Source organism: Lytechinus variegatus, chromosome 3 (genome assembly GCF_018143015.1).
Source record: "Lytechinus variegatus isolate NC3 chromosome 3, Lvar_3.0, whole genome shotgun sequence".
Taxonomy (NCBI): domain Eukaryota; kingdom Metazoa; phylum Echinodermata; class Echinoidea; order Temnopleuroida; family Toxopneustidae; genus Lytechinus; species Lytechinus variegatus.
In genome coordinates this window covers 21544524-21561812 of record NC_054742.1, presented here as the reverse complement: position 1 = coordinate 21561812, position 17289 = coordinate 21544524, and the positions used below count along the sequence as shown (strand labels likewise).

Genomic DNA, 17289 nt, shown 5'->3' with positions numbered 1-17289 from the left:
TACATGTACTTGATTTATATTGCCCCCAAAATGAAACCGATTGTGAAATATGATGCCTATTCACCATTAATTTGAAGTTTATTTCGATCATAGTTCGAGTCTAACTCGTCTGCTCGTGCCGTGAATGGAAGTCATCGCCATCGATCGTGCATGCACAGTACTATTCCTTAATCAAACCAGAAAATGGCCGGAAATTGACGCGATTAGCGTAAAATAAATCTTGCTTTCATGAACAATATTAATATCATGACCAATAGAACATTATTTAATCCTAATATTTAACAGTAATTTGCATACGATATTCGATAATCATTAATATGAATTTAGAGCTTGCTGTGAAACATTTGTATTTCGTTTCAATTTTCAATAGCGGACATCACATGACGATCGACTTGAGTGAGTGCACCGGGAATGCACTTGTCAAAAAAAAATTGTTATCATGTCAGGATTGATTCTCGAACATTGTCTACATGCAGGAACTCTTTTCAAGATCGTAATATCACCATATAATAACATTTTATACGACAAAACAGAGAAACTTGCGTCTGATATTTTTTTCCCATCAATTTGAAGCTAGTTTGTGCCCAACTTTGGGCTCTGATTTCATGAATGGAAAATATGTCATACGTCATCGAACACACACGCGCATTGTGCTTCTTTTCTTCTCGGAGCTCAGAGATGTCCAGAGATGGAATAAAAATAAAATACTAGTATTAATTCTTCCATATGAACATAACATACTTTGCTGACATCATCAATATTCTTAGTATGACCATAAAATCCTATTGAATCGTAATTATTTAACATCTAATATTAATTTATATGAATTTAGAGCTCGATCCAAGACATTCGTATTTATTTTGATCGCATGGTCTTGTGTAAAAAAAAAATGGATCGTCACTATCAATATCAGGATTAATTCTCCAACATCGTCATAACTCATATTCCACAATCTTTCCTCACAATCATTACATGTATATCAGCATTTAATAGCAATTCAAATGACCATCCAGATAAAATTACATATTTATTCCCATCAATTTATTTGGAGCTCATTTTGGACCCAACTAAACAATCTCAGGCAAGTTACAGCGCTCTCAGCTGGTTGCACTTGTTTGCTGGTGCTGAGAGGCACGCCTGTCGTTTCGGGAGAGTGAGTGTACCAGGCTGCGGACGGGGCTAGTGTGTGCGAGTCTGGACTGCGAATGCTAGTTGACCGAAAATCATTAGGATCGACTCTGCGTGATTCATGTACTTAATATTGTTTCATTTTAAACTTATATGTTGTCATCTGCATATATCATTGTTGAAGATATTTTGGGAAGAATTCTGCATTGGTCCATGGCCTTTTTTTGTGTTTTGTGATCATGGAAAATACAAACGAACTTTGCTCTGTCATCTGCTTGTGCAACGCTCACCCGGCCAGTGCCAGTGCATACCGTCAGTGCATGCATTCACTGCGTGCATAGCGCATCAACGCGACGGCCGGAGCGAAAAAATTGACTCAATTTTGCCTGCCTATAAAATTCGATGCATCGATGTTCGATCGAATTAAAGCCGTCGAACACTGGTTTTCAAAATAATCGATATGACTCAGGCTTAGCTTATTTTGAACTAATAATAATAATAATTTGTAGATGCTCAAGGCGCTTCAGAGCAGAACAACAAAAAACTATTTACATATACATGTAATACATGTCTGAACAATAAGTCAATGTCTATCAAAAAACACTTTTTATATACATGTATGTCTTCAGGTTGCCCTTGAAGGTGGTCACTGAAGTCTGGGTTTTCAAACTGGAAATAAATCAAATAAAATTAAAACATATTGACTTGTAGTTGTCTACATTTAAAAGGTAAACCGATGTTGTACCATGAGTAGACAGATGGAACAACTTTCTTTAAAAAAATCAATGTTTTTAATATATGCTGGTACATGTGCACAAAGAAGGGAATTCCCTGCATGTACATGAAGTATACAGTATATTATAAATGCACATAAATATAGGCTACATTAAATGTTTTTAAGTAGTGGGTATACCTTCATGTATATCTACAATGTATATTCACTGCAGGCATTACTGTTGTACAATTCACATAGAGGTGGAAGTAAATTCTACAGTATCCAAAACGAGCAGGCCTATGGGCATATGCGTTGAACCTTTTAAATCATTTTTTCCATACTTCCTGATTCTAAATATTTCTGTACAGAACTATATTAGAATGGCAAGTGTTTTAGTTCAGTGCTTCCCCAATAAACTTGTGAATGGGAGTGGAGAGCTGTGTGAGTTACAGAATGGGGTTACATTTCTCAAACAACACCACACCCAGAGTAACAAAGACCAAGCTATATGGATGATAGAGCACCCAACCAATCGCCTTTATAATGGCCTCTCATGTACATGTATGTACCATTTTATTTAAAGTTCTGGTAATGACTTAATGTTTCTGATAAAAGTATTGAAAGTCACTGAAAATTGCTTAGTAGTAAATAAATATATTATCACGGGAAACAGCAAGGGAGTGGTGGGTATAAAAGTTTGCTTACATTTTCCTTAAAGTCAACAACATATTTTCAAAGAGCCTTGAACTTATGACAGTTTTATACTGTAAGACACAGACATTATAAATAAAAGAAGATACCTTTTGACATACATTATTCACACTTATAATTCAAGAGGTACCCAGGTTGAAAATAATTATATATAAATGAAAAGAGTAAAATTTACTGAGCAAACACTGAAAATTTCATCAAAATCTGATTATAACAAAGTTATTGGATTCTTAAATTCAACATCAAATCTTTTGTGAAAGAATATGCACACTGTCAAGAACATTAATTACCGTAAGTAACGGTGTATTAACCGCACCCGTGTATTAACCGCACCCCCAACTTTGGACTAAAAAAAAAAAAAAAAAATCTTACATTTACATGCATATTTGAGGTACGAAGAAACAAAATCGAAGTTTTTAATATTTCAAAGTATCCAAAGAGATCACCGGTATGCGGAAATCTGCTGTTCTTGATCAATTCATCTACAAATGTTAGAAAGAAAGAACGGTCCCGCCAATATTGGCAACTTACACACTCACCTCACAGTCACAGTGTACACGCACACACATCGCACTGCCATTACATTGCAAACTACGATACTACCAGTCATGCCAGTACATCAAATTATGATCTGTGTCTTTCCCAGCGTAGGAGGAAGAAACATTCACATTTCTTGCATCACAACCTCACAATCACTTTCGAAAATTTGATGTCTTAGCATGAATTTTGGATACGGGATTACAGGAAGATTCAAGAAACAAAGAAATTGACATTTTTTCCAGTTGTTTTTTCGGCTTCGTGCCGTCTCTCTCGTGCATGGTTTACATGGTATCTTATGAAAAGCAAACAGGAAGGCAAAAAAAAGCTGGCGCGAAACGGGACTTTGAATAGCGCCAGCTTAAGTCGCATTATAACCACATTCCAACGCAATCTAAGCAAGCTCACTCAACTCTCGCTCATCGGTGACAAAAATATTACCGAGTATGCTTGGCGTCCCTTTTAAATTAGCCAGGGAACTTCACTACTTTGAATCGAGAATAAAGTCAAAATTAGTGTCATGAAGGTGGGTGCGTTTGTTATGGACATCATTTAATTAAGATCGTTCGCTTCCCATTACCCGCGGCTCATACCCCTCTAAACGACATTGCCTGGGCGGCTACGCCCGGCCACTCGACGTGTTGTGAACTGGCAGACATCGTACATGTACGGGAGGGGTTACGGCGGGCTGGCTCGGACCCGTCACCGTGTATAAACCGCACCCCCGACTTTTGCTTCTATCCCGCCGAGAAAAAGGTGCGGTTAATACACCGTTACTTACGGTAGGTGTGCAGATGATGTCATGTCCCCACTTTCCTTTTTCTTATGTTATTAATTGGAAATACAATTATTTGATATGCAAATGTAGTGTGTATGTCTCCCTCAAAACAAAATAAATTGCAGCAATGAGCACCTTACATGTATGAATTAAGTCAGTTGTCATTCCAATTTTTTTCAATTCTTAGAGGATGAAATTTGAATTAATATAATTTTACTGTCATACAGGAGAGTAAAATACAAAAGAATAGGTGGGGATATGACATGATCAGCTTGCTCAATGCATATTCATGAGGACTTGATGTTTTTACCAAAATAATGCCAAGCTTTAAAATTTCATGAGTTACTTTGTTAATCCTTTTTAGAGTTTGATGACATCTTCAGTGTTTGGTTTGTCTGACTTTACTTTATATGAAGAAATCAAATTCAGACTAGACTCATTTTAACAGTAAAAGAGAAAGTTCACCCTGATGCTAAAAGAAGAAAATATCTAAGAGAAAAATATTGGTGCAGTTTTGATGGAAATCTGTCAAAAAACAACAGAGTTAAGAATTCTTCAATTTTAATTTCTGTGATGTCACAGATGAGCAGCCATGAAGTCTATATACCCGTATTTCAAAGTTATGACATCAGACATTTTCATAACTTAATCTAGGTTGAATTTCAATATTGATACCAAAAACAGACCTTGGTTATGCAACCTGAAACTGATGCAAGATAATAAGTGATACTAGTACTTGATTACTCTTTGTTCAAGTATTATGAACTTGGGCCTTATATTTTCTAAAATGACATTTCTATAACTTAACCTTAGTTAAGTTTGCAATGTTGATGATGCCACCACAGGACTTTAGGAAAGGTGGGCCCTCTAGTCTCCTCCACTATGTAAATAATGCAGGCAAGAAAAAAAATTAAAGTGATTTCATTTGACCATACATTTGAGTAGGATTTGAAAAACAAAGCAAACATTCTGACAGGCAGAAAATTCGCACAAACAATTCTTTGCAACTGTATGCATACATTCTTCTCATTTAATTTCATTCCTTTTCTCTCATAATTCATAGCTATATCAACCACAATGAGCTTCAGTACTTATATATGTACAATGTCAAACTATAGGCCTATAATATTGCATATACAGTACATACATTGTAAATATCTGCCTTTCTGTAATACATGTACATGCACATATTCATTTTGGTAGATGCCAGACTTCAATTAGAGTGCTATCGCACACCATGATTGCCATAAAATGAATGACAAATTTGCGATTGTCGTAATTTAATCAATTTGAAGTACCTTCCCCCAAACGGTACATTACCTTTGATTGCTGGTTCAAGGCTGTTTTTCAAGACAGGAACCGCAGGCTGATGCCAATTTGGACACTCTCAAAATTTAAAGGTTGTTAATGATTAGCCAACCTAATATGAATCATGCTCATCCCGCCTGTGAACCATAAACTTCACCTTCAAAGTGATTCCTGACATGCTCTCTAATGAAATTATGAAAATTATTACTTTATTGCTGCATCTGGCTATACACATACATGTACTTGTGCTTATGTGGCATCAGACTTTAATTACACAGTAATACACTTGCAGATTACTAGTCAATTAATTTGTCTTCTTCTTATATTCAGAGACCTTCAATATGAATGAACAAGTATGTTTCTGCACATGTTTGTGTAGGCTTCCGCTGCAAGAGCAAATCTTAAGATGTTTGAAAACTCAATTGTGTTCAATGTCGCATTCGCAATGCTCAAGATCGTAAAATTTGAGCTGATCGCATTTACAAACGCATCTTTTTTTACTTTTGAATTTTCCTTGGAATCATGATTTGAAAGATGTTTACTTTTACGACCGGGAATGGAGGACATTGAACACATCCTTTGTTTCTCATTACTTCTGCATTTTTGTAATCACCTTTTCAATAATGTTTCAAGTTACCATTTTAATTTTGAAACCGACATTGAACACACCCTATCTACTCTGGGAAACAATTACAAGAATCTATGGTACATATATGCAGTTATAATGCATCCTTGTATGAAATATTCATGATATGAAACTGGAACCAGAAAGAATTATCAAAGCGAAAGTGTATGATCATTAACATACCCTCATGTGGGCAGTGAGTAGGTGGAGAAAACTTTCACCAATGCCTTAGTGAAGGATGTGACTGAAATGATAAAAATATTTGCAATATCTACTACTCTCAGCTTGCAAGCTGTGATTGCATGTACATACATGTACTTTCATTTAACTGGATATGAATCGGATTATACTTAAACTTAATTTCTGTTTGAAAGTACAAGTTCAGATGAACAATGGGCGGGAGCAGGGCCTGCCAGATATTGTTTTAAAGGTAATGTTTGGTGTCAAGCCATGAAAAAAAGGCAAATACTGTGGAATATAATACAACTGTACACACCTTCATTTAAATCAAAGAAGACCATTTCCAATGCAATTGGATCTTCCAGATTTTCATCAACAATAACATTCCCTACTTTCATTAAATAAGACAGTAACTGCATTTGAATTCAACCTTTTAAGAATCAGGGAAAATGGGAGCATAAGTTCATGACTGTATGAACTGCCGTACCCCCTAGCATTGTTACATTAGGTAGGACGCCCATCAGTCATCTAATTTCTCATCTTTATTCTCCAGCATGATCCACAATGAGACAATCTATGGGACGGCATCCCTTACTATCAGGCATGTGCTTCAACTTCAATTACAGGGCCGACTCAGAATGGAGGTTCGATTCTCCCTTCATTACCTACGCCATATCAAATTACCCACCTCGTTATATTGCTTTTCCTCATGGTTGGGGATGTGGTTCAGAGAAAGGGGTGGGGAGGTGATGGACAAACCAGAGAAATGTGCTGGGGAAACCCTCCACATGGAGTCAATATGACCAGACACAATTTGCAGAGGACTATATGAGATTACACTGTAAATAGCAGTGAGGTTTGTCATGGAAGCAGAATTCTCATTTACTATTTATTCATGTCTAAACAAAGGAATGATGAGTAAATGACAGAACAGTATCTCCAGGTTGGATCAGAACAAAGCAAAGCTCTACCTCAACATTATTCTTTGTGTACATGTAGTTCCTGGTATAAAATAACTATGGAAAGCCCTTCTGAATTTCCCACATTTCATAATTGACTGTGCCACATTGTTTTTAAGATTTTCTTTTTCATTATTGATTTATTCTTTTGTTTGATAAAGGAGGATGGGATTCTATTTGCGAACAATCCTTAAATCCTGATCATTTCTACAAAGAAAAGACAAATCAATCACCGTGACTGGTTTAATCAACCGTTCTACAGAATAAAAGGAAAGATGAGCAACTATAAAAATATCTAGTGCATTATAACAAGTGGCATGGAATGCAGAAATATGGAATTTGTAAAATTTACAATATGGTCAAGTGCAATACACGTACATGATCAAATGAGGTGTACAACTGTACATCATACATGTACAGTATAGTGTACCAGGCAAAAAATTACTTTTTTTCATTTTCCAGGGCTACTTTTCATAACCTACTGCCTAAATCTAAAACATTTAGCAGTGGATGTTGAACAATTGATCAGCAAATTTGGAACTCAATTCTTCAAAACTGTCTGAAAATAATCTAAAGGTCCATTCCACCCCAGAAAAAAATGATTAGAATCATTTAAACCAAGAGAAAAATCAAATGAGCATACCACTGAAAATTTCATCAAAATCAGATGTAAAATAAGAAAGAACTACATGACATTTCGAGGTTTTCCTCGTTTTTCACAAGACAGGAATAACTCAGTGAGAAGTTGGATGATGCCACTTACTGTTTCTTCTTCTTTTTTTTATTAATTATCAAACAATATATTTCAATTGTTACAAATTCAACTATACAAACCCTCTTGATTGAACCACAAAGTTTAAGAACAATAGATATTCCACATGTGTAGCGAGGAATTAAACTTTGTTTTACAAGAAAATCAGGTGAAAATTAATATATTTCATACTTTAAACATTAAAAAACAAAAGAATGTGAGTGAGCAATGTCATCTATTCTCTAATTTTTATATATCACTGAGTTATGCAGATAACTATTTTTGAAAAACAGGTTAAAGTTTAAAATATCATTTTACATCCAATGATGAAATCTTAAGTATTAAAGAATCATGCTTGTTTGATCTTTCTCTGTTAACTTTATCCAAATTAACTATTTGTTACCTACACATAGGGTGGACTTCCCCAGGGTTTAATTGTTTTTCTGCTTCCCATAATTTCAGTGCAAGTTAGACAATAGCCTACTAATTTACATGTAAGCTGGACTTCAGATTACTCTAAGATCATTGAAATGAATAATCAGTTTTAGACTGTACATGTTATCAACATGCAACATGGGATGATATCTTTTCTGCAAATAAGAACCAAAGGATAGTAAATTTTGTTAAAAAGCTTTTTTTAGGGGAAGTTCACCTTGATGATTAAGTTGGTTTTTCATTAGAGCAGATTTTTTTTAGTGAAGGTTGATGAAAATCTGTTAAAGAATATAAAGGGTGTTATGGTACATTCTTTTTCTTATGTGATGTCACAGACAAGCTATTGTTTTATATAAATTCTCAAATTTGCCATTTTCTAAAATAATTGAAAATCCTAATTCTATTTTGCAGCAGATTGTCATCAGACACATCATTTCATGCACAATTTTACAAGAAAAATATTTTTTTTCTCTCATGTTCCATTCAAAATATTAGAACTTATGAAATTCATATTACATGTACACATGATAAAGAGGAGTTGCTCGCATATGATGTCACTAACCTAAAAAGTTAAACAAAATCATAACTCTCTTATTCTTTGATAGATCATCATCAAACATTCACTAATATCTTTCTCTAATTCTCTTTTTTTCTCTAATTCTTTGGTTTTATTATAACCCAAAATCGCCAGGTTGAAATGCTCCTTCAGGCATAGGGCCTACATGTAGCTTTAAAGGCCTGGATCACATTTCAGATGCAAAAAGTATAGAATTCTATACAGCTCAGTCAACAGCTTCAAACATACAAGTCAGGTGGGAAATACATGTAGGGTGCAGGGGGAATTTGCTCCAGGAAAACCAAAAAGCTCTGGAAAATTCCATCCAATGTAAATTGTAATAGAACTAAACATATTTTGGCTGATGAGTTCAAAAAGTACATACTGTAGCCTAACAATTATTTTTTTTCTCTTGTTAATGTTACATATAAAATTTATGTAATTTGGAGGTTAGTTTCAGGACACATAGCGAACATACATGTAGTACATGTAAATGTAAGAATGCAGCACTATGTAATGACAATCAAAGGCAACAAGGGGGGATTCTTATGCACATCTACATGTACATGTAAGAGATGAGACATCAAATCACAAATAAAGTGAGCTTATTTGTATTATATACATGTAAGCCAACCTCTGACCTTGGTTTAGTGACCTGAAATTTACATCTACATGTATTTGCTGAAGATCCAAGCTTTACTGTAAAGCTTTCGTATAAATGATAGGGACTTACAGATTCAAAACTATCTTCAAAATTAAAATCTAAGATAGACCTGATGTTGAAAACACAATCCACAACATGGTCAAATTTCATTGACCCCAAATGACTTTTTATATGGATTACATGACCTGAAAGGCTGAAACTATAATAAATGACACTCCATTACCCTAAATCAGCTATACTAACTGGTCCTGTATGGGTTTCATGTAAAAATTGTATTTTATTGAAAAAAAAAACTGATGTCGGTATTTAAATTGAAGGATTGTACATGGGAAAATGTTAATGTTTGCAGCGGTTGGGAAGTCTGAATGTTGAATCATTTGCTTGTTAATTTAAAGACTGCAACATTGTTTCATGAAATAACAAGAGCTGTAACATGACATCTGATTTTATGAAGCATTTTCATAATTAGATAAAATAAAACCAAGAATTATACATTTGATTTAAAAAATATCTAGCAGAACTTTGTTTAAACTTTTTTTATCCATTAAGAAATGTCCAAGTTAAGTTTAAAGGGGAAGTTTGCCCTGAAGAAAAGTTTATAGTAAAAATAGCACAAAAAAATAATAAAAAAATATTGATGAAGGTTTGAGGAAACTCAGGAATATCCATTCAAGATTAAGAAATTTATTAGATCTTTTTTTTTATAATTTGTGACGTCATGTTATACAAGCATTTAATATTGTAAAATGCGTTCAATGATTCCACGGTTCATGATGACTAAAAATGTTCTTCTTTTAGGATTGTGTGTGATATAATTTTAATGTTGATATACTAAATGATGCCCATTTGCAATTTTTGGAGAAAACGAAACTTCATTGATCTGCTGAATTCACAATACATGTCAAACTGCTCGCAAGAGACCTCACAAATCAAAGATTTTAAACTTCTGATAACTTTTTATATCTTTAAAGCATATTCCTCTAACCTTCACTAATAATTTTTTTATTTCTTTCTTCTACTTTTACATTAAACTTTTTGACAGGGTTAACTTACCTTTAAGTTTAAAAGCTGTAAATTTAGTCTCTTTGGTAATCCTCATGAGTATATTTGCTTAACATTTTTTATCAAATGTTCTAGAACTGTCAGAAGCTTTGTATTCACCTTTCATACTTCACCATTATATCATTCGATAACTTTAAACTACAAAGACAAACATAAAGTTAATGAAATGATGTGATAATTCATTAAAAGAAAAAACATTGAGGCCGAGGGCCTATGATAAGGATTGGAATACCTGTAGAATGCAAACTAAAACTTCCCTATACCAGCTTGTTTCTATTGCATCTATTTATACTTTCTTTGGATTGAAATAACTTATACCAAAGCTCTCAGTTTCCATTAACTTTTCAGTGAATTAATCTACTGTAGATGAGGGTTGGGAATTAGGGTGGCTTAGTTTGGCCCTTAAATAACTGAACTACTGCATTATTGTACATGATTCACTTAAAAACTCTTCCCCCACTATAATTTCTCTACAGATTCTAAATAAAAACTGGTCATGAGCCTATACATACATGTTGAAAAAAGTCACAACAGAAAGGGAAGGAAAAACAAGAATTTTCAAAGTTCTTAAGGGCAAATTTCTCATATCTTTTGTTTACTCCTTGTAATGTTACATTGATCACACAGAATGTCCCAGCTATGGCAAAAGAGATTTGCAAGACAAAAAAGTGTGCAAAGATTTACATATTAATGCACTAAATGATAATAATCATAATCCGCCAATGCGCTTAATACATTGGAACGACGTGTCTAAGCGCTTTACATACATGTATATTATTACCCCGGTTATCCGATTCAATCAGTTATTCCAGCACACAATGTGACTATGTAAGCCATCCTCCACTCCCTGGGGAGTATTCAAGCCAGTCACCAGTGAGACGAAAACAGTACACAAGCTACAATGACTTTCACATCCTACCAGGTATTTAGCAAGTGGGTTGAGAGTGACAAAGTGTGGATTAACGCCTTGCCAAAGGATGCCAGACTGTGGTGGGATTCAAACACATGACCCTCTAATTATATGTGAATGTAATTGAGTTTTACATATCGAACAAATATCTAGATCTGATTATGTATTTGACCAACTTAAACTTAAAAAGTAAACATAAAAGACACTAAAGGCTCAAACCTGTGTGATAATTTGTTAATTACCCTAGATGTTTCCCTGTTGCTTGGTTGCAGGCGTACACCAAAATACCTTATGAAAGTCTTTTATAAACATATAGCAGAGCCAGAGGCACAGCATGCAAAAGGCAACAATACAGAACGTGGTGCAGTGGCCGAGTGGTCTATGGCACCTGGCTATACATGAAAAAGTCTGGGGTTTGATCCCCGGCCGCGGCAGCTATGCCCGTGAGCAAGGCATTTAATCTACAATGCTCTTTTAACCTGCTTTCAAATAAATGGAAATGCTATATTTGGTAACTAGGTGTTAACTTGGTTTTCTTAAAAAAAAAAAACAGAACAAAACAGTCATGACATGACTGAAAGCTAGACAAACAAGCACCATCAACGCCATTTCATGACAGTGAGAATAGCATAGAGGAAGCTTTGATTGTCTTTATTCATATTCATCATTCATGTAAGAAAACTTAAGATTAAATCTTAATATTTCCTCCCCCCAAAAAAATACTAGATCTAGATGACCTACCTATGGCCTCCATGTAGAAACAGTTAGTTAGTGCAGACAGACATCGCAGGCAATTTGTTTGCAAATGTCTGAAATAAAAACCAGCTAAAACTCCTTCATTTTTTTGTGTTTTTAATTGTTTGTTGAGTGAAATTGAACAAGATATTGTTTCGCACACAATCAATTCATTCTTTGGCCTTAGGCTTAGCACAATTCTGACTTCCTGAACAGAAATAGATCTGACGTTAGGGTCTAGAGATCTAGGTCTTAACAGGATTCAGGAATCTCACTCTGCGTGGCTCACTCTCGACTCCAATATCAGTATCACTCAGGGGCCGTATTCTGAAAATTGTCTTAAGAGAAAAATTCTTGTATCTATGGAGTTACAATAAAATCTGCATTCTAAAAATTCTTGTATCTTTTCTTGTAACTTTCACTTAGCGCGTATGATGTCACAGCTATAATGATGCGTAAGTTAAAAACAGCGCCTAAATATCTATATGCACAAGATAACATATCGAGATAAAAGGTATTCTGAAAATTCTCTTATCTTTGCGTTCTGTTAACTTCCTTGCAAAAATACAAGGAAATTTACAAGAGGTAGGGGGATAGTGTAACTTAATGTTGCATGGGATATTTCTCGATCAAAAATAAAAATTTCTTGCTGCATCCCGCAAGAACATCATGTTTTACTGCAGGAGACATTAGAGACGGATTGGTAGACTTTCCACTTTCCAGCAATTGAAAATTGGTAATTGAGATGATGAATCTTTTCAAAGAAAATATGACTCTGAGATCAGCCACGTGTATTTTTAGCAGTGGTGCACATGCATAAGCGTCGGAGGGGGGGGGCACAAGGGAAATAATAATTTTCAGAAGAGACACTTCTATTGTATTGCTATTGGTTAGCCTAAGCATATTATAACAAGTTTAATGATTGGTTGATGACAAGATAAAATAGGGGGCGTCCTAATTTCAGAGAAAAGGCAATTTTCAGAACATTATCAATTTAACATTTAACTTAACTAAGTCAAGACAAGCGAGCTGTTAGTTATTGTTAATCTAGACCAAAAGCTTCAGTCTCTGTTTTGTTGGTTGTTCAGCTGAACTCCGTTGGCTTCACTCACCAAATACAGAGACCGAAGTTCTAGCGCGATCTGTACAGGGGACTCAATGGCCATATGTTCATGTACTTAAGATCGGATAAAACGGGGAAGTGAAATTGCGCGACAGACGAGGTAAGTCACTGTTTTTGTTCCTTTTAACTTAATTTTTCTCTGTTTATTCGCAATTAATGCCAAGAGGAAATATAAATTTGCATTATGGTAGCGTTAATTTTCAAAATTTTTATTCATTTAAGACAAAATTTGAAGAGCCCCGACGTGGGGATTTTGCATTGCAAGTCCCCTAATGGTGGCTGCACGATAGCGAGCCGTCTGTGTACCAGGAGAAATTGAAAAAAAAAATGTAAAAAAACTCCTCGAAACAGACGGCTGCCAGCTGTCTATTGTTAATCTTGCTTAGTTACAAGAAAAGTTAAGACAATTTTCAGAATACCACCCAGGCCCAGACCCTCATCTCACTCAGTTACATTTACAGTTTCTCACATTCCAACAATAACTGACAACATAACTTTTCTTAGGCTACCTCATTAAATACATTATCTAACTGTAACATCAGTTCCAGCGCCGCGGCTCTGAGCTAATGCGACTGGCATGCGGGACCGACCGACCGGTCAGCTGTCCGGCGGTCAGTCGCTTGCCTGCCCTTGGGCTAGCTCCGCTCAAAACAGAACTTGCAGAAAATCAGTCCGCTATATATGCAGCGAGCTGCGCTTTCACCCAGTCAATGGTACCGGTATGGACAGACCGTTACTTCGCAATTTCGGGAGCTAAATTATGTTTCACCTTTTATCCTCGTTTCCAGCTCCTGCTGAATCTGTCGCTCCTGTTTCTTGTCCGATGCCATCCTGACAAATAGACCAAAAGTACGTATCTATCTGGCAAACACAGAGCTACTTCATCAGCAAATTGTCTTCATAAAGACCAAACAACAATGATGAAAGTTAGTTGACTTCGTCTGGTATCATATCACGAGCTCCACGGCATTGTCGCCATTTTGCTATGGTAAATTGCAGTGTTATAAAGTTTTTTTTTCTTTCTAACTTACTTCCGGGGTCAATATGCACGATACAAGTGACTGGATAACTCTATGCGAGATAGTCATCTATAACTCGAGTCGCGATTGCGCGTATATATCACTGAGATCAGTGGTATATATATGCGGAATACAAACTAGTTCAAGATTGATCGGTGATGGCGTACATCCATTTTCATCAAGGCCCTATATAGGGCCTTGATTTTCATCAGTCTATTGATAACTCTGATTTTCATTAAGAAATGTATATCGATCAAAGTTTACTCCAAAGCCTGTTCATCGATCAAAGTAGAATGTCTATTACTGCTCTCCTTCAGACAAAATTAGATGCACTATGTTGGCTGGGAGGGGTAGCAAGGGTAGACAGCAAAAAATCCATGAAAAACACACAAAAATGTGCTTTGATATTCTTTATCTTGTACTGTATTAGATTGAATTATTTTAGATGGAGAATTCTTTGGTAAATTGTGCCAATTCGTCCACACACATGGTCTATATACCTCCATCTAGTCAATGCCAATCCATCCATCAACATTTCGACTAACAGCCATTAGGTCCAATAACCATTTGGTCCAATCACCATCACCAGTTCGTCTATGACCATTTCGTCTCATAACCAGTTGGTTTAATATTTTGTTTTATTTTCATTCATTTTGCTCAATTGACACTTAATCTTACACCAAATTGGACTATAGTAATGGCTATTGGGGTCAACTGGATATTGAATGGCAATTACACGATGCAAATATTGGACGAAATGAGGCATGGTAGACCTAATGATTCGAGTAGGCAATTGGATGAATTGGCATTGGACCAAATTAAAATGTTTTTTTTGTACGCGGCTTGCACAAAGGCATTTTTTCTGAACTAAGCTATTTATAAAAGATTATGTCTGCAATATCGATGCCAGATTTTGGGGGTGCGCCTCTATATACACAAAAGGGGGTACAAAAACCCAATATTCCCGCTCTCGGATATTGGTTTCCTCATTCGTATGAACACTAGGTGACCATGCAAGCATGGAAATAAAAGGAAGCCGCGGGTTGAGGCTTTGACACAATCTTTGGTGGCAACTCGAGCCATAAACATTCTCCCCCAGGTTAACCCATGGGTTAGCCTATTTCAGACCAAGATATAGGCCTACTGGGCCCGGTCAATTTGAGTCCCCCTCCCTTCAGATCTCAGCTGTTGATATCGCCGCGAAAATTTGCACGCGCGTAGACTTATACTAAAATGTTTGCTATTCCGACCCAAAACTGGACACTCTAATCACTTTTGTGACCATGAATAGGATGGGTAGGCCTATTTATTGATGAGAGCGCGAAGCGCGAGCTGAATTTTGTTTTGGTAATCTGACCTAAAATTGGGACATTCTGAGCAATATTGGTAATCATCAACACAATGACTATTTAACTAATTACATTTTATGCGAGAGCCAAGCGCGAGCTTAACATTCTTTTTTATATTCCGACCAAAACCTTGAATAAATTCTATAATACTTATTGCGACCATGAACTGGATGGATATCTATCTAAACAATATTATTGATGAGAGCGTGAAGCGCGAGCTAAAAAAATGATATTCTGACCTAAAACCTCGTATTCTAAACACTTTTTGAAACGATGAATAGGATGGTCATAAGTTACTAAACAATAATTGATGCGAGGAGCCTATAACTGATTTACTGACTTGAAACGGTAACACTTGAATTACTGTTTTCTGCAATACAAGTCATGAGGAGAATACGTATCTCACTACATTTGCGTTGCGCTATAGCTGATTTTGTTTTTGACATACAGTACTTTTTGGAAGCTTGAACAGAATGCAATGGGAACTCGGAATCGCAAGCAAAATAATTAGTGCATATTGACTTTCAAATTGGATAGACCAAGGAGTTAACTCCTTGGATAGACCTATAGGCCTATATTCGTTCCAGCAGATTTCCGTGTCTCACTTAACAGGAGGGAATGCGAACACGATATTTTAAATTTTTTTTAATGAGGTGACCCGAGATATTTTTCATTTTCCAACTATCCCCTCCCCTTATTCTTCTTAACTTGCTCTCTTCTGCTTTCTTTGTTCTTCTTCGTGGTGCGAAAAAAAAACACTTTTTTGTTGGTTGTCAAGTTTTTCTGAACAAAATCGCATTGGGATCGGGTGTGTTAAAAATGTGTGTATTTTCTATAATAAAAAACTGTCGTAGTTTTACTCTTCTATATCATTAGGCTTTTTTCTTTGTTTCAGCTTATCTTTTTCCTCTTTCTTCCTTTCTTTCTGTCTTTCTTTAGTCTTTCTTTCTGCCTTTCTTTCTTTCTACCTTTCTTTCTTTCTTTCTTTCTGTCTTTCTTTAGTCTTTCTTTCTTTCTTTCTTTCTTTAGTCTTTCTTTCTTTCTTCCTTCCTTCCTTCCTTCCTTTCTTTCTTTCTTTCTTTCTTTCTTTCTTTCTACCTTTCTTTCTTTCTACCTTTCTTTCTTTCTTTCTGTCTTTCTTTAGTCTTTCTTTCTTTCTTACTTTCTTTCTTTCTACCTTTCTTTCTTTCTTTCTTTAGTTCTTTTCTTTCTTTCTTTCTGTCTTTCTTTAGTCTTTCTTTCTTTAGTCTTTCTTTTTTCCTTTCTTTCTTTCTTTCTTTCTTTCTTTCTTTCTTTAGTCTTTCTTTCTGCCTTTCTTCCTTCCTTCCTCTTTTCTTTCTTTCTTTCTTTCTACCTTTCTGCCTTTCTTCCCTTTTGTAAGGGGGAGACCGTCCTCTCCTAAAATCTAGAGGGGGACGTGTCCCCTCTGCCCCCCCCCCCTTCCACCGCCTTGATATTCAGAGGGCATCAGAAAGTTGCCTTTGAGACCTGTGGTTTTCTTGACAGTTGGGAAAAGGCGAGATATAAGGGGAGAGATTAAGAGAGATGAGTGAAACTATATGGAGGGGGGATGAGGACTTTATGCGAGTCCATTCAATCACCATTCAATCATGTTTCACAAAGAAACAGAGCAAAGAGAGAAAGAACTTGGCTGGAGGACATTCGGTGAGGGAGAGAGGAAGGGTGAGAGATTGCAAAAGAGAGGGGAAGAGAGAAATTGAAACTTCTGCTCGTCCATGCGCCT

General features: G+C 35.8%; 1 protein-coding gene across 2 annotated transcripts in view; it reads right to left on the bottom strand.

The window, feature by feature from the left end:
• LOC121410494 (SLIT-ROBO Rho GTPase-activating protein 1-like) overlaps window positions 1–14266 on the bottom strand; it is an 83494-nt gene extending 69228 nt beyond the window's left edge. Inside the window, exon 1 of one of the 2 annotated variants that reach the window (XM_041602628.1) lies at window positions 13947–14266. In XM_041602628.1, the coding sequence (XP_041458562.1) occupies window positions 13947–14007 (61 nt within the window). In that variant the 5' untranslated portion in view covers window positions 14008–14266. The remainder of the gene's footprint in view (window positions 1–13946) is intronic. The other variant, XM_041602627.1, reaches the window with a different exon arrangement.
• Between the last annotated feature and the right edge of the window lie 3023 nt (window positions 14267–17289).